At 41.6% G+C, this 18,408-nt stretch overlaps 1 protein-coding gene and 1 long non-coding RNA gene across 4 annotated transcripts in view; one reads left to right on the top strand and one right to left on the bottom strand.

Annotated features, from left to right (window-relative positions):
• The window catches only part of LOC118914536 (uncharacterized), a 50,483-nt gene extending 34,880 nt beyond the window's left edge, over positions 1-15,603 (top strand). The window contains exons 2-4 of the long non-coding RNA XR_005025640.2: positions 6,874-6,997; positions 12,204-12,284; positions 14,460-15,603. This is a non-coding gene — a long non-coding RNA (uncharacterized LOC118914536). The remainder of the gene's footprint in view (positions 1-6,873; positions 6,998-12,203; positions 12,285-14,459) is intronic.
• Positions 1-18,408, bottom strand: part of PDZRN4 (PDZ domain containing ring finger 4) — a 447,294-nt gene that overhangs the window by 142,866 nt on the left and 286,020 nt on the right. Inside the window, exons 6-10 of one of the 3 annotated variants that reach the window (XM_057492556.1) lie at positions 16,864-16,962; positions 14,517-14,579; positions 10,223-10,324; positions 6,139-6,255; positions 1,467-3,096 (exon numbers count right to left, since the gene is read on the bottom strand). In XM_057492556.1, coding sequence (XP_057348539.1) covers positions 1,591-3,096; positions 6,139-6,255; positions 10,223-10,324; positions 14,517-14,579; positions 16,864-16,962 — 1,887 coding nt within the window. In that variant the 3' untranslated portion in view covers positions 1,467-1,590. Of the gene's footprint in view, positions 1-752; positions 3,097-6,138; positions 6,256-10,222; positions 10,325-14,516; positions 14,580-16,863; positions 16,963-18,408 lie in introns of those variants that run through there. The other 2 variants (XM_036889592.2, XM_036889593.2) reach the window with 2 other exon arrangements.

Below are 18,408 nucleotides of genomic sequence, written 5' to 3'. Positions count from 1 at the left end.
AATAGTTCGGACTATTTGTATGCACGTGGCGGGTCTGGCCTGCCTTCTGGAGGCAACATGATTGACATGTGAGAGTTTCTATGTTTCTGTGATGAAAAGCTAGATTTAAAAAAAAACCTATCTGATAACCTAACAACTGTCACTCTTTAATCAACTGACATATATAGCATTTATAGTTGGTTATGCTGGAAACTGTTAAAATGATGGCTCCCAAAAATTTATTCCTGAGTGATGAACTAAGTAAATGCATATTGTGCTATGGGGTGAATTGTGTCCCCCTAAAATTCAGTGTTATGGTGTGTGGAGTTGGGGGTCTTTGGAAGGTAAAAGGTCTGGATGAAGTCGTGAAGGTGGCCCTCATGATGGGACTAGTGCCCTTATAGGAAGACACTAGAGAGCTTCCTCTCTCTTTCTCCACCATGTGAGGACAGGGAGAGGTGGCCACCTGTTAGGGACAGAGCCCTCTCCAGGGAACTGAATTGGCCAGGACCTTGATCTTGGACTTCCCAGCCTCCAGAGCTGTGAGAATAAATTCCTGATGTGTAAGTCACTCACTCTATGGTATTTTGTTACGGCAGACCAAGCTAATCTACATAGCGTCACTGTAAACATTCTCAGACATGTCACTGAGCCTCTCTCTCCATCTTTCCCTAAATTTTTCCTTACATGGGAGGCAGGCAAGGGGAGCATGAACTCATGTTTACTGAACATTTAGTTAGCATCTATGTGATGCTGTACATATATTATCTAATTTAATCATGGTAAGAATATGTGACACGCTCTCTGGGAAGTATTTCAAGACACTTTTATTCAAAAAAAGTGATAGAAAATGTACACATTTTATAATCCACAATTAGCAGTCTTCTAAATAGTATACATTTATAACTAATTTATGTCTGTTAACCACAGAGGACAATGAAAATAAAACACTCCTTGATAACTTTTCTTAAGGATAATCAATAATTTATTTCTCGTTTATTGTCACAATTACCACAATTATCTAGCTACATGACCAATGTCACTACAGATCACAGGAAGATTGTCCACCTACACTTTACGGAGACAGAAACGACGGCCATTGGTGTGTTAAACGCACAACAGGATGTCTAAAAGAGGTGGTTTTTATGTGTAGACAACAGGTGGCACACGATTCATTAACAGGTTTGATTTAATAGTTTTTATGCCAAGAAGCGAGCATAGAAATGTTTCAGCATTGAGTTATTAAAGTAGAAAATAAGTAAACTAGAGAAATAAATCCAGATATTAACTTACAATAGATACATGAAAATAGGAACTTAATTGGCTCCTCAGTATTTTCGTTGATTTTTTTTTCTTTCCTTTTATTTTTTATATATATATATAAATGAGCAATATGAATATATAACAAGTCAAAGAAAGATCTCAGCCAAAAAGAAGGTACCAGAATATGAAAAACAAATGGAAAATTACGGGGTATTCTCGCTTACAAAAAAAAAATGTAACCTATAAAAAGTCACAAAATATATATAAAAACGCCACATTGAACGAGGCAATCGTTCTCTACCCAAAGTGGTAGCACCCCTTAGAGCCGGCGGCGCCCCTTTCCTCGGGTCATACGGTGGTGACCGACAGAAAGGCGTTAGGAACGCGAGTGCCGTCCGGGGACTTGGCCCCGTGGGTCATCAGTTCTTGGATCGTCATCCAGTTGTCCAAGATTTTCCTGTTCCGCTTCTTCATCATCTTCCTGTGGCTCAGCTCGATGACGCTGACCTCCTTCCTGCCCTCGCCGCTGCCCGGCGGGCCCTCCTTGGGGCCCTCCAGCCGGCTGCGCATCATGCACTCGCGGCGGCGGCGCTGCTCCTTGGCCCGCACCAGGTGCTGCTTCCTCTCCTCTCTGCTCCAGTAGCGCCCCATCTTCATCTCGCTCATGGTGTCGTCGTCGGTGGTCATGCCGCTGCGCTCCTCCTTGATCTTTAAGGCCCGCTCCTTCAGGAGCCGGTCTCGCACTGGCCTCTTGGTGATGTACCGGCTGCCGTCGCTCCTGATCTTCACCTTCCATTCCATCCTGGGCTCCGGGCCTTTCTGGGCCTCCCGGCACAGGCTCACCAGGCTGAGCTGACTCTGCGCGTACTCGACGGCGGACCTCTGCTGCACCAGCTGCATGTAGCTCTGGTAGTGCCGCGCGTGGGCCGGGATGTTCGCGGCCCTGCAGGAGGAGCCGTGGTGGGGGGAGAGGTAAGGGATGCGCCCGCTGCCTGCCTTCTCCTGATCCGAAAGCTTGCCGCCCTCCGAACCCTTCTCCTTGCCTTCCACGCTGCTGCCTTGCTCCGCGGCTTTGGCTTTGGCGGCCGTGGACTCGCTGCTCTGTCCAGAAGGGGCCTGGCCGGCCGCAGCCGTGCTCCTCAGGTTCTGCGTATTGGTGAGGCCGATGACCCTCGGGAGGGAGCTGTCAGGGGAGCGGTCGGTCGTGAGCGGCACGCTTCTGCAGCTCTCCGCCGTGTTGTAAGCGCTAGAACTGTCCTTGTCTGACCTCTCCGGGTGTTCGATAATGTCATCGAGCTTTCCTCTGGGCACATCCACGCTGGTGTTATAATTCCGGAATCCTCCATCGTGCAATGCCCAGATGTCTCCACAGTCGTCGGGCACTTTCCGGAGCCTCTGAGCCTGCATGATACTCTGGCACTCGAGTTCGATGTTCCTTAACTCTTCGTTGAGCAGCTGGAGCTCGTGCTCCACTCCCTCTTGCTCCCCTTGACCGCAACCCACTGTGCTGCTCGAATAGTACAGGTCATACTCCCCATGGCTTCGGATCTTGCACTTGAGCTCCAGGAGCTGCCGGAATCTCTCACCCTCCTCGTCCCGGCGGCCAGTGCAGTCCGAGTCGAGGCGCTCCCCGGACATGAGGCTCTCGTTGCACCGCAGGTCAGCGCTGCCCAGAGCGCCCTGGCTCTGCCCCGGCACTGTGCCGCCCTTCCGAGATGCGCCCGTGGGGTCCCCGGCCGCGTGCTCCTGCTCGGAGCTCTCGTCGTTGCGCCCCACTCCACTGTCCTTCCCGGGGTGATTGGACGAGGATGTGGCTGTGTCTGTTGTGCCTTCTTCTTCCTCTTGTTTTTTTGGCTGAGAAAGTAAAGGGAACAGAACACAGTGTTGAAAAACTTGCTAGGAAAACAGTGCTCCTTGGCAAAAGTGTAGTTCCTAGAAAACTGCTAACTTCAGTATCCGTAACAATTTTAGAAATTAAGACGACTAGCTCAAGGCAGCTTTTTATGAACTGAAATAAATAAAAAGCTGCTTGACTATGACTAGGATTCTCTTGGGGATAAATAAAACAGGACACACTTGAATAAGTGATTCTTCTCTTAAGGTTTTTTTTCCTACTTTGGAAACTGGCATGAAGGTGAGTAGAGGAGGTAACTTCATGAGTTCCTCAGGTGATAACAGAAAAAAGGATCATTAAGACAGAATATCTAAGTGTCCTTCAATGATACAGAAGCCTGGAGGTCAAAAGCTTATTTTTTATGAACTTTTCTTAAATTCAGAGGACACTTCACTGATCTAGTAATACACTGATAATGAACGGTAAGCCAAACATCACAAAATTTCAGGGAAAGGTGAGTACTGGAGCATCGGGACCCCTATCATAGATGACAAGCCTTAATTCCAGAAGGCTTTGGTTTGTGAGTGACAGAGAGAAGTCTAGAAGCCCAGCGACACCTGCCAGCACCAGGATTCTGATGTGCCCAGCACCAGGGTGCCACGTTCCTGACTGTGGGCTCTGACGTCAGTGCATCTGCAAACCGCATTGCTCAAGAGCAACAAGAACCTCTTAGGACTCATTTGATTACTTAAAACGATTTTTCTACTCTTTCTGGGTATGGGCAGAATGTCAAAAAATGTATTTCTGACATATATATGTGTACACACACACACACACACACACACACACACACACACACACACAGAAACTTCACATCCTGGTAATTCTGGGCTTTCATGCAGAGCAGCTAATTGTCACTGTTCTTAGGAGAGGCGTATGCAGTCCTCTGTGGAAGGGTAAAGTCCTTCCTGTCTGCCTTCTCATCAGAAGGTAGTCTACACGGTGGTTTCTAAGTTGCATTTTTCTTGTGTGTAAGGTTACTATTTTGTATAGATGTACTTTTTTTTCCTATAGCAGGTGTTTATTATATAATAAAATGTTAAAGGAGAACAGAATGGGTGAAAAAAGGTATTCTAAAACAGGTCTGAAAGGTTATCACTAGATTGTTATTTTCTTCCACAGAAATAATGGCAGAACAAAACATAAACTCAAGTGGAGAGAAATGATCGTGTATCATGTTACTCTAGGATTCTGTCTTCTCCTAAAATATTTTTCCTCATTTGTTAAAAACATACTAAAATTTTAAATGTCTTATTGATGAAAGGTAATGTTTATGATATACCTTTTCTTTCCGTGGCTTGTCCCTTTCTTTTGTCACTGGTTTATGAGCACATGTGAAAATAAAAAGTTCCCCATTCTGAAACCTAGAATTCCTGGTTTCTAATAGAATGCTACTCTATCATTTATCATTTCTCTGTAGAATTATTATAGTGGCAGGCGATGTTTCTACCAAGACATTTCTAATGTAGTATTATTGTTTATAGGGGCAAAGGACTTTTAAAGGTTTCTGTACTTCTCATCATTTTTCAGTCTCACGGTGAAGAAAAATTCCCACACAATGAGAATCTAACCTCAGGGACATCTAGTGTTACCTCAAAAGACCCTAGCACTTGTATTGTGTCTGGTGAGTAGGCAGCATATGACACCACATCACTTCGGCTGGACAGGATTTCGCCCTTCTTTCTTTATTCCAATATCCTCCTGTCAATTCTGTATCAGGTCACATTTTGTATCTATGAGAGAGAAGCCTGGAGCAAGGACTTTCTGGCTTGTAACCAGCAGCTGCCACCACAAAATATCTTAATTTGTGGCCAATGTTGAAGTCATACATAAAAATTTCAATCTGTCCTACCTATATTGAGAAGCATCACCTCTGAACATGAACTGCTACTCGGGAAATAGCCATTGAGCAGCTGTGATCAGCACGGAGTACAGCCCACACAGCTGTGTTGACACTGTAGTGTGCATTCCAACAATTTATCTAATGTGTGGACGTGTGCACATACACACATCACAGTGAGGGGGTGCCAGCATGTCAGCATGTCCACCGTCCAGCTTGCTGAAGTGGTGGGATGTTTGTGTTTTATGTGGCGAAGCCTAGCTGTCCAGGATCTTTTTAAAAACTATCTTTTGGGAAGTGTTAACAATTACTGTTGAGAAGACAATGATAATTAAACAGATCAGAAAAACCCACAGTGAAGTGTTGGTAAAAATTGATCAGGAGGATGAATGACATGAATCCAACATAAAATACCTAGGATATGTTGATCTTTTTATCCAGTAGGAAAACAAACAGCAAAAAATGAAAATAATCCTAAGACTCAGGTCGCCACAAACCACACTATGATCTTTTATGGGCAGTGAATTAATTCAGGGCAGGAAACTTTGCCCTTTTTTTCCCACAGCCTAAGGATCAAGTGTGGTACTTGGACCATATTAGCTCAGAATTGTTGTTGAGTGATTATGGGACCCTAAGGCAAAATGATGTCAGTGATCCCAAGTCAGAGCTCTTTCTCTTCAGGAGCATACAGACATAATCGTGATTTCCAAGCACAAATAAGGTTGATGACTTACATCAGATCAGAATCATCCTTTGGTTTCCTAAATATTCAAATAAATACAATAATATTTTAAAGCATAAAATTACTTTTTGGGGGAAGAGTTTACCTCATGAGATATAGTTTGTCTTCAGCTGGCGTATTGAGAAACAACACATTTTTACTATTAAATTTCTGAGTTAAGTCAAAGAGTAGCTGGGTCAACATTTGAATACTATTCTCCTGAACTGATGGCCCCTAAGCTTCCCAAGCTACAAATATTCTTAATAGAAAACAATTTATTCTTTCTGCTTCAAGTGAGATGATCATTTGCTCTGAAAACTTACCATTACAGAGATGCTTGATCAAACTCTCAGATTTTGTTTTTTACTCCATTTATGGCTTTACATTAAAAAATGAACTAGAAACATTTCAAATGACGTGGTTCAAAACCGTTGGCCTTACCTGCTTCACCTCGTCGGCGGGGTGCTTCGTCGCTTCCTCGTGCTGTTCTTCCAACATCTCCAAGTTTAACTCCTCTAAGAATCCGTTCCTTTCATCTTCCAGCCAGCCTTCATCCAGCTGCAGAAGAAAACATTAGAACATTGTATGAGGCTAGCGAGAACTCACGCTAAAACAGGGCAAACTGATACGGCGACGCCTGACCAGTTCCTTTTACCATAATGATTCTCGTCAGAGTACCAGCCTGGGAGAGTTCACCTCTCAGGAGGCGGAAAGGTGATAAAAAGAAATGAGACCCGTGTGGCTTTTATCCTTCCTGGAAACAGAGCTACTGATTTTCTCTCCTAACCAAGCAGATCTTGTAGAATTAGGATATTACCGTGTTTCAGAATGTATGAAAAGCACATTGCATAACCCACAGCGGTCCCGCCCACGACCTCCCACAGTCCCCGAGTCATAGGACTGATGGATGGTACCAACAGGGCCAGGAGACCCCAGGGCTCTTTGCCTTAGTGGCAACCCCCACTGCGGCTGTGCAGAGCCCCCAGCCCCCGCACTGACGCCACCCTCCTCCTGCTTTTTATATTCAGGTGATGGCTTCCAAGTTATAAGATGGCTGCTTGTCACAAATATGACAGTATTTATTCTTATCTGGGGGGCAAAAAAGGAAAATTCTATATTATTTTTCTTAAAAAAAATAGTTATGCTATACTATGCCTATTTTGATTCATTTTTCAGGTCCAGGGGGAAGGAAAATACCTTAAATGTTGCATTTAAGGCTTGGTGGAGCCGTGCAGACCGTGCGGGGTCTTGTGGTGGGTCCTGAACGCATGTATTCTGTGGGAATCTTACACGAATTAAGGTGAGAAAATCCTTTTGGCTTCTCGATCCCAAGTGAAGCAGAAAACTGGTGGTTACCTCGCTCCCCTGATTAGTGTTGACAGCCAACACAGATCGTTTGCCTCAAAGTGGGTTTTGGGAGCTGGGTTACGTACGTTAGCTGTCCATGCTGATTCAATTAGCTGAATTATTGTCAAAACTCAGCTTTACTTGTTACCAAGAAACAGCAGCTTTCCAGGGAGCCATGGTTGATGATGGTTTGGGTGTGTTTCCACCACCAGGCAGATGGGCAAAGTACGCCCACAAAGATAAATGGACTTGTAAAACTTAAAAACAAAACAAACCGAAAGAATGCCATTAGACTGCATCAGAAAAGACATTAGTGTGTCTGTGTCATATTAATAGGAAGGCAATCATAGGTTTCTTGATATTCATTAAAGGTGATCTAGAACTTAAATTACCTCATATTTGACTGGGATAGAAAGCGTACACACATTATTCATCCTCATTTATCTTAATGTAGCCTGAATAACTTTACCAAGTTCCACCCCACTGACTTTGATATGCAGATGAAAATTATGAAAATTAAGCTGCCTAAAAATTTAAATTCAGTCCAATTTATAATTGTCCAAGTTTTAAATTCTTTAATCTTTTTTAAGTTTCATGAAGCTGTAAACGTCAGACTCCAAAAGAAATTACTTAAAGCTAGAAATGTTGACTCCTTCATGCATACCAAGGAATTTTTCTTTAATCAGGTCAAAGCAAAATATTTTAATAGTGAATAACACAACAGAATCTCTTGAAAGTTCAGTGAAGTGATGGGGGAGAGAAGGAGAAACACAGTAGAAATGAGCGATGCCCTGTAACTCAGTGTATCTCTATTTTGATAAGGCTTTCCTCTGGGCTGGAGTATATGCAGCCCTGGAAGGAGCAGAGATTCTTCTTGCTCACTTCCTTTCCCTTTTGTATTTCCCTTTCCACCTAGATGTGCACGCACGGCAGTCTGAGTGTGATGCTGGCAGACAGCCCTTTCCTGTGAGCTGAGCTGCAGGAGAGGACTCTCATTATTCTGCAGGGGTCTGTCTGCATGGGGTTGGGTCACATGTGGCATTTTAGAGAAAGGGACAAACTGCACTGTCTCACAGGTGGGGCTGCAGGTTCTTATGAGAGGCCTCTCTGCCCCAGTGTCCCAAGGGGCATCAGACAGAAGAGCAATATCTGTAATGGTCTGAGGAAGAAAATAGACAGGAAATGAAAGAAAGCTGACAGGGAATGAAAGAAATGAGTTATTTGAAAATATTGCACGGACGTACAATACTGCCCCCAGCAACTCTGTAGATCATTTCCAAGAATGTGGAGTATTTGAAACATGAAAAAAAGAAAGAGGGTAGAAAAGGCACACAAAAGCTTCCACATTTTCCCTGAATAAAATACATATGCAAAAAGATACAGTAATGAGATACATTAAAATTGATGGAAAAATATGAGTGATATAGAGACAAATTTTTTTTTTGTCAATTCTTGCCACTCTATAGCATGTGCTGCTTCAATTACAATTTTAAAGTATGGTGTTAAAATGCATGTTATTTCCTTATTTTTCTAGAAACCTGATTTTCTCAGGGAAGCCAGCTCTCTTCCAGGGGCATGAAGCCTCCTTCAGGATCAAGGGCTGAGGCAGACCCTGACTTTGACAGACAGGGCGGTATCCTGCAGTCAGACGGCTATCCTCAAGCAAACTGTCTTGTTTTAGCAAAAGGAAGTGTCATTTGAAAATTCGTCCTCCTACTCTGATTCTTTTGGGTCAGGAGTGCCAGCCGATCCTCAAAAATGCCACCAGCTCTACCACGTGTACATGGTCCATCAAAGGTTAACAGGCTCTGGTCTGAATGCCGTTAAATGTCCGTTCTTTCCACAGCCCATTACGGCTGCTACGTGGCAGAGTTTAGGGAAACGCTTTCATTGTAAATTCACAAGATCCTCTAGCAGTTCCGTGGATAGCGCAGGGAAACCACTTTATAACATCAAAATATCTTTTTCTACAACAGGAATGATGACTGAGTTCTCTTCAGTTTACCACGAATTTCACTAATAAGTATTTAGCTCCTTTATTCTCTTCTTCTTCAAAAAAAAAATGGGATCAATGAGATGAACCAGTGTGCAAAATTTCCAGGTAATTAGTGCAATTTTGTACCTGTTTTAGAAATTTACTCCCAAATAGACCGTCCAGCCAGCTGTGCATTTTCCCGTCCCACTCCTAAGACCTCAGTTGTGTAACTTTACTTTGCCCTGGGCTATAGCGGGTTTTATGGGGACCATTTAGAATGGTCAAGGGCATAAAGGAAATATATGCCGAAAGGGTGATTTTTTATAACCACTATATTCAAGGCAGGATTTGGGCTGACCCTGAAATACACTTACTCAATGTAATTTATAGATACTGTGTAGTTACTGAGTTTGAAAAATATCAGATCAATAACCCGGGAGACAAATGGTGATATAACCACCTTCACTCAGACTGCTGACAGGTGGACAGAATCGTGACAAGGTAGTGTCCTTCCTGCATTGCAGTGGGGTATCAAAAGGATATAAAAGGAAGCATCAATACTACTTTTCTTCCACCAATACCTCTCCTTTACTTTCATGACATCTCCTTCTGTAAAGATATAAAAGAAAAATTCCTTTAGAAGCTATCAGTTTGTTTTTGGCCAGGTGTTTTTATCACACTAAGCTTGGAAAAAATGCATTTACTAAACATGGGACCACGCCATGCTACATAAGCCACTTTATTTGATGAAGTTATTCTAGAAAGGTTTAAGTTGATAGCTAGATATGCTAATGCTTCTCTCGTTAGAAAGTCTTTCAAGATACCTTAATGTGCTGATTAAGTATTTTCAGATGGAAGCCTAAAGCAAGGATCCGCACGGAATTGAAAATCATGTAAAGTTGACCACTTTTCATTTGTGAATTCATTTAAATAACGGGCTAGTGGAAGGAGAGAGTAATGACTCAATTTTGTGTGTTTTTTTTCTTTTCTTTTAAAAATAAGATGCTTACCTGCCATTCTGTGGAACAAGATAAGGGGGTCTTTAACATAGAATTTTTTTTTATAAGGTCGGTAAATTAGGACAGATTATGCAGTTATATTCTGTGTCTTTGGTTTTGCAAATACCCAGGCTGTTGATTTGATACAGAATAGTCGATAATGCACATCAGGTTCAGCCTCAAGACTTTCGGTCTCTGCTCTGACCTGGATGCCTGGCCTAGCGACCAGCAGCACAATCGTCCTGTGCTCCTCACTGGACAGCCACGTCACTGCCTCTTCCCGATTCTGCACCTCGTCCCCATTTATCTAGAGAACAAATGAAAGTGGCACATTAGTTTCCATTTCCACGATGCTGCACACAGTAAATGGCAAATACCAGCTCATTTATGGTAAATGTATGGACGGTGGCACTCACACAATGGGCTCATCTTCGGCTCCTCACTGGTAAGTGCCTTCACTCAATTACGCGCTTACCAGGAGAGCCACATGGACCCCTGAAGGATGGCGGACATCAGAGGAAGCAGTTATGTTCATAAATGTCCAACCTGCGCCCTGGCAACATACATCTAGCAACACAATTAACCAGCTCCTGACAGGTGACGTTCATCTTTCTCTGCTCAGAGTAATGGAAGTGTCACTCTGAGATAATAGTGCCGGGGAAGCGGGACTGGCAGGACCACGGCTGGAATCCGTCATCCTGCGCGCTTGCTGGGGCCAATTAGAGAGATGCTGTCTTGTCGCTCAGCAGGCCAGGCTCCTGGCCGCTGCCCACGGCGTTTGCATTCAATCAGTTTGCATTTGGGTGCGGGTCTGACTCAGTTGCCTCGAGCGCCCTGAGGACGGCTGTCAGCCCCGCGCTGATCAAAGGAAGGACCAGCTCACGACTAAGGTCCTCATCGGGACTCCAGTTCTTTTCTGGATTTATTCATTTCCTAAAACAAAACTAATGAAGTATCTTATGGCTCTTCTCTTAAATGCCCTTAATTTTCTTTTTAATTAACACAGAGTAAGTTGGATTTTATATAAGAATACTTTGTGAAATATATCAAGCTTGAGTAAACTTGTGATTAAACAGAAGACTTGAGCGTCAGTGGGAATGCATCTTTTTTTCCTTTTTCTCGTTCCACAGAGAAAGCAAAGTTTCAGACATGTGTTCGTTAAACTACATTTTCATGTTCGAATTTATTTGGCTTTTTAGTCAACACAACTTTTTGCTTTGGGTATTTTACACTTATTTTATTTTCTTGATTGCTCAAATCCCTTTTTAGTCAACACAACTTTTTTCTTTGGGTATTTTACATTTATTTTATTTTCTTGATTGCTCCAATCCCTGGAGACAATGAAATTGCTGATCCATAACATAATGTCAATATTATGTGTAAAGAAATTTCAGTTGAAGAGGTCAATAATTTTATCTAAAATATATATTATTTCAATAAAGTAGAAAAATATGGCTGCACTGGCTATTTTTTCAATGATTAATTTGATGTGTTTCACTAAGAATTTCTGCTTAGAAATACGAGGTCAATGACTGAGGTTTTCTCCTTGCTGGGCCCTGGGATTCTGGCTGATACATGAAGACAGACATAATTACCAAAAGCAAGCCCAGGAATCTCAATTCGGATGACAGTGAATCACTCTTATTCCTCGACTCCATCAGATGTATGTATGTGGCACAAAGAAAGCAGACAATAATAAAGGGGTTCAAGCCCACCACCGTATGTTGTATTCCCTTACTCTGATCAAAGGAGTATCACCTTAGTTTTTCACCTTTTTATGGAGACAGGAAATTCAGCTTTTCCAAGTTCCAAGTGCACTTCCGTTTTTTTTTTCAACTCATGAAAAAAAATCATCAAATTAGAAAACAGAAGCTATGATTCCAAAATGGGAACTAATGACCTAAAAGGATATATTGTGGTTTTTCATAAATATACATCTGAGGAGCTATTTCTGAACTGAACCCTAAGCCTTTTTTCTTTCTCAAATAAAAATAAATTGGCTGTGGTGGGTGCCACTACAACAATTCCACCTCAGTTAAGTGTAGTTTGAAAATAATGATTTGGAAATGTTTGTGTTCTTTGAGTTTGGGCACTTATGTTTATTTCATAGTAATTCTTAGGAGCTTATCTGCAACACTTCTATTTATCAATTACGGACCTTCTCATTCATCTTCCCTTCACTATAGGCACATTTGATCCTAAGCAGACTGCGCTGGGTAATCTCAGACATAATCTCCTTTCCTCGCCCTGGACAGGAGTCGCTCATGGTTCATTACAGGGTATCCCAGAACCTCCTCCTCAGCCATATGGGAGCTATTTGTCTGTGGGTACAATTTTGCCGCAGTTTTATTTAATATAATCTCACCAACACCCTTAAGACTCTTTGTTTTCTGCATGTGCAGATAGAATTGAATTCTAGGCTTTTTAAAGTGACATGTACTTTGTTCATTAAGTGTGACATATTTGTCACTGAATATAAAGTAATCAGGCAGACAACTGCTTTATCAATCCTGCTGCTCTTTCTTCAATGAACCAACTCCATTAAGCAATGCCTTATTCTCCAGCCAATATTTCATCTGAAAACTTTATCTGCCCACAGTATAGCCAAGAATAAGGAAGCATCAAAACATACAGTATGCGATATGGAAACAGATTTCTGTCCTTAATTTCTGTCCAGCTCTACCTGACCCTGAGCATACAAAAGTGACATTCCTTTCAGTATATTTAACTGGAGATGGTAATAAAGTGAACAACATATTTAAAAATTATTTTCAAATAAAAAAATGGTAACATATTTTTGAAGCTTTCATTATCTGGATGATACACTAAAATGGTCCTCTGTCTCTTACTGAGGCTACCCCATTCAGCTTTACTGCAGATTTTATTCCCCTATCCCCTTACTCTCTCCATGGAACAGTTTCTTTCCATTCATTTATTCATGTGTGGGTGAGAAAAGCATCAAAAATATGGTAATAAACAAGACTAAGTCTTGGTTTCCTGATTCCCTTTGTTCTCTGATGTATCCAATGAGAGACACGTCCCACTTTATTTAACTACAGGCCACCACACAGAGAGCTCACAGAAGTAGAAATGATATGTTCTTCGAGTTTGCTGAAAACTAGTAAGTTCGTGAATGACCACTCATTCATACTTTTCTTCTTTCCTAATTGGAGCCTTAGTAGAGAGAGGGTCTGAGGAGAAAGCAGCGCTGCGTCATCTAGCCAGAGAAGGGCAAGGGTGTGCAGGGCTGTCTCAGTGAGCATCAGCCTGAAGAAAGGCAAGGGCAGTGGAGGACTGGGCAGGGCCACCCTGGCATGTGCCCGAGGCTGTGTGGGTGCACCTCCACCATGCCATGGCCACACGGCATGGCCATCACCTGTGCATGGAGCTGACTTCCTAACCACATGAAGAATGCCCCAAATGCTGGGTGGCATGTATTTTTGAAGCCCTGATTCCAGGCAGAGTGTTGAAGCCATTCACGTGAACTCAAAGAAACATTCTTCAGGGGTCACATCTACTAAGGAGAATAGGAATTACAGATCTGGCACAATGACCACAACTTCCGTAGAATGTTTGAACGGTTCGTAACTTTCTTAATTTGAGCTCTCCTCCCTGTTTTGTAGTTATGATCTGCTGTGAAATTCAACCCTGAAGCACCTCTGTCCTTATTTTGGGTTTATTTGGACACAGGAGTTGGGGAGCTACATGTCTTTCTGCAGCCATTCTTTGTGGGAAGAGAAGCACGAAGGACAGAGAGGCTCAGGCAGGTTTAGGACACAAACTCGGGCTTTCCTGCTTTAATCGGCTGCTCTTTCCAGCTCCATATCCCCTGGGGATCTGCTTGCCATCTCATTAAACTGAAATTTAATCAGTTTCCATGTTATCACATTTCCATGTGGAGAAGGAAGCGTATTTCTCCCACCTGTTTGCAGCAACTCACTTGTAAATAATCAAACCTTCTTCAGACATCTCGACTTGCATAGAATAATGGAATAGGGATCTCTGTTGACCTAATTTATTCTGGAAATGCAGCAATAATGCTGCTGCTAGTAATAACAGCCATTAATGTTTCCTACTTATCATGCACCGGGCTAAGAATACCATATACAATCACATTAGCCTTTGCAAACATGTGATGGTTTTTGCTTATAAACATATAAGCAAAATATGTTTTTATTTTGCTTATATAGTTAAACATATAAAAGATATGTTTTATCACTATCATTTTATAAGATGAGGTAACAGACTTACAGGGAGAGGTTAAGTAATGTGCCCAAGTAAGTGGTCCAGAGATTATGTCTTAATCAGTAATTATTAGCTAATAATTCTTAGTAAATGGCATCATCCTTACTTTGTATTGTAAAAAGGTTTAAGTGGCAGCTTTTTGTTTTGTACATGTTACTGTCTGGAAAGGACAAATTCTTTTCTCTAACATTTTACAGGAAATAAAACTGTTGGGCGGATAGTAGGAAATGAAAGGAAATGACCACACCACATACTTGCAGGATACGATCCCCTTCTCGGATTCGACCGTCTCTGGCGGCAATGCTGTTGGGATCTACCTGCGATGGAGAAGACACCCATCTTCAACGGGATGTGTAATCCTCCCCCAGGAGCTTACAAATATGGCTTTAAATATATCGTCAAAGACTTGGTTCAAAGTTCTCTATTGACTTACAGAGCACATGTTCATTTTTCTCTGTCAAAAATCACTGATTCTGAAAATGTAAATGGACTTTGTTGGAATTAATAATAATGAAATTGAAAACTAGAACAGAACTTGGAGACCATTTTCTCTCACTCCCTCCTTCCCTTCTTTCCTTGCATCCTTTCTTCTTCTATTTTTTTTTTTAACCTCTATTCACCCCATTTCTGTACTCCAACGTCAGACATTGTCTCCAGCCCACATGATCTTTAGCTGATGTTAATACGAGGATTCTCTGGACCTAGAAAATTTACTTTCTACAAGGATGATTTTTAAATCCTTCTTTAGCTGACTTAGAAAAGCTGATCATACTCTAAGTCCATACTTGGTACAGGAATTTCTGTCTCATAAGCACATTAATTTATAAAGAGATTTATAATCATGTTGCTCAAAATGTGAAAAAAAATCCAAACCCTGTAGATTATTACTAGGCAGTATTTTACATATAGGGTGCAGTGTAGTAACTATAAATCATTTTAGAATAAATAGATATTTAAGGCACTAGCAAGAGTTATCAACAATTTAATGGGCCAAAGTTGAGTGATGACTTACAGTTCACTGGGGGTGATTCCAACAGTCATATTTCACATGATGGCTTCAAACCATTTATTTGAGCTTTATTCCATCAAAGCTTTTTTCAAGCAAAGTATTTCAGGTCTAGCATGAGGCTACTCTGTTCTACCCAATGTTACACATTACTTTCTTGTAGGTGGTGCCACCTACTAAATGAGTTTGAAGTGATTGGTCAAGAACAAAAGACAGTATAATTGCATGTAAGAGGGATGAGGAAACCTGCCTTCCAAGGACATATGTTCATTTCCTGTGGTTTCTTCACTATCCTTGAAAAGGAAAGTTCCAAAGCTGGCAGATTTAAATAGCAGACAGAGGAAGTCCGGAATGATTATTCAATTGGAGAGAATATACAATCCATTCACAATTTAAAACTTTGTCTACAGAACTGTAAGCACGCTGAGATTAAACCTCTACCTTTCTTCCTGTGTACATATTACAACAGCTGTTTCTGCAGGTATCTGCTTATACATCCTCACCATAATCGCAGGGGTTATCTTAGCTGCACACTTAGAAGACATACATGAGTGAAGTAGTAACTGGAGATTTTCCCATTGCAAGGACCAGTCATTGGTAAAGTGATAAAGAGTAACATTTGCATTTTTAGAGCTGTGTAGCTTCCTAAGTGCGTTAATTCCATTATCTTTTCTATATTCTAAACAGCTCCATAAAAGCAAGAAGATAGCTCTGTTGAGGACACTGAAGCTCAGTGGGTTAGGATATGATTTGAGGATCAAGGCCAAGGACACATAGAAGAGCAGTTAGTACCTAGTTTGCCTGACTTCTGTATACATACACACACAACTGTATGTTTTTACACAGAAACATGTATGCATACACGGTTTCATGTGTATATATGTGTGTATACACATATGCGTGGAGGAGTTGAACAATAAATGTACATCTATGTACATATACGTGCATGTATACATATAATTTTAATCATATAAATATGTAATTTTTAAAAATTACACTTTTCTGTTTCTCCCAAATTGATTATTTTGGGAATTTCAAAAATCATCTACAATAATAAATAATGCTTCAACATTTTTTTAAAGTAATTAAATCGAAGAGTGCTTCACATTTAAGGACCTCACTTTTTTGAAAGTGATAATGAAGCTGAATAAAACAAACAGGTGTTCTCTTTGGATATGTAAATCTGTCCATCTCTCCAGCAAAGTAAAATATATGATTACTGTGAATATTAGATTTAAGGCAATCAGTCAATGCTGTTGTTGACAGAACTGATAAAAGAAATGGAAGGACAGATGTTTACTGCTGAACAACTTTGCTTGACTACCTGCATCCTTATGGGAACTTACTCAAATTTAGACAATGTTACCATTTCTGTAGTCTTTCCTTACTGGGATTCTGTGGCGAAAGCCTTCACATTAACCAGGCTGATGATAATTACACGACTGGGGCAAAATAATTTCCTTTCGTAACTGGAAGTGACAGGTATTGGGACCTGGCCAGTTCCTCCCATTCAAGCCTCCCAAGGACCTCCGACCTGTGAGGCACGTGCTCCCTCGCTCCCTCTCCCCCACCCTCCCCTTCATGGTATTTCTCACCTCGCTGACATAAATGCCAGTATCTTCTTCGTCATCCGTTCGGTAACAGACTGTCAGGCCCAGCTTCTCTTGGCTGTTAACACGACACAACTCAACCTCCTAAGAGACAAGCACACGCAGGACATTCATCTCCGGGAGAGGCCCAGCAGCGTGGAGAACTTGCAGACACTCTTTGGATCATCCTGGGAAGCTTTCATAATTACTGCCCAACGTTTGAAGTGAACTTAGGTTACCCCAATCCTCCAAATTTACCTTGATCATGGACTTCTGTATATTCATGCCAATGTTTTAAATGCTCATTGTTCAGTTGGAGCTGTGCAGATTTTTTTTGCATCAAATCATGGACTTAAAACAATGTAAAAGCACACAATAAAATAGAAATAAAATATGTATAAAACAAGATGCACCCAACACAATATTTGAGAAGTCCAAAGTAGGTAGCAAAATGTTCATAAAAATATTGAGAGTTCCTGTGATTTTTTTGTGTATGTCAACAAAACAGAGTTCAATAAATATGACAACACCGGACTCGGCATAGATTCTTCTTTTGCGTTCTGTACAGTATATAATAAGCAGGTGTTTTGTGCAGCTCAGGCCAAGGTTTTCTATTATTCTGTAGAAGCTCTCACGCTTGGAATGAAATGGGTTCGTCCAGGCTGAAGGGAGAGGCATCAGTAGTCATATAGGCAGAGGTAGTGATTCAAAGTGTAGCAGTAAATGAAGAAGGAAACACAGTAACTGAAACACATGGCTGAGGGGCTTGAAATGTCAGTCCTTAGGAGATGTATATGGAACCTATTTCCTGATTCATGTTCAGTGAAATAATAATAAATTTCAGTGTATTTCATTTTATATAATGAAATAGACTTGTACTGCTCTCGGAAGCAGACGACTTTAGGAGAAATTGCGTGATTCCCAGCACTACCACGCCAACTGGTACTCTCATCAGGAGAACCTGTTCCTACTGGATGGAGAAGAGACCGCCCCTTAGGAAATTATCGGATGAGGTAGAACAAGGTAAATTTAAATTGCACGTGAAGCCCGGGTTAAGTTTCCGGAGCTGCGGAGGTGGCCAGCCCGCCTGTCCTGCTGGCTCGTTCTCCAGCGACTGGAACGGGGCAGCCATGTGGGCACTCAGGGAACGCTGGCTGAAGGGTGACTGCTTCTATTTCAAAATCCTCCCTAACGTTTCTAACATTTTGTGAAACAATAATTAAGAAGTCTTTCCTCTTCAAGTGGAGGTAATTTTGTGTGTATGTGAATGAAAATTATGAAGTTTGACAATAAAGTATCCATTTAACTCTGGGATCTGAAACAGTTACTAGGATAAAATTAAGAAACTCACTTAACCTCACACAGAAGGTACTTTTCAGCACCCTCTGCTACCTTGGAAGAACTATCTCCCCTTCCCATTTTGTATTTCTGTGAAGGCCCTGTCAGGGGAAAATAACCGTTTATCTTAATGACATATTATAAACCATAGGTAAATCCTTGGGGAGGGTGGGCTATCGTCAGCTCCAGTGACTGACAATTTCATGGCTAACA

The sequence above is a fragment of the Manis pentadactyla genome, chromosome 14, assembly GCF_030020395.1.
Source record: "Manis pentadactyla isolate mManPen7 chromosome 14, mManPen7.hap1, whole genome shotgun sequence".
In the NCBI taxonomy this organism is placed as follows: Eukaryota; Metazoa; Chordata; class Mammalia; order Pholidota; family Manidae; genus Manis; species Manis pentadactyla.
The sequence above is the reverse complement of the archived record's forward strand: the minus strand, read 5'-3'. Positions and strand labels throughout refer to the sequence as shown.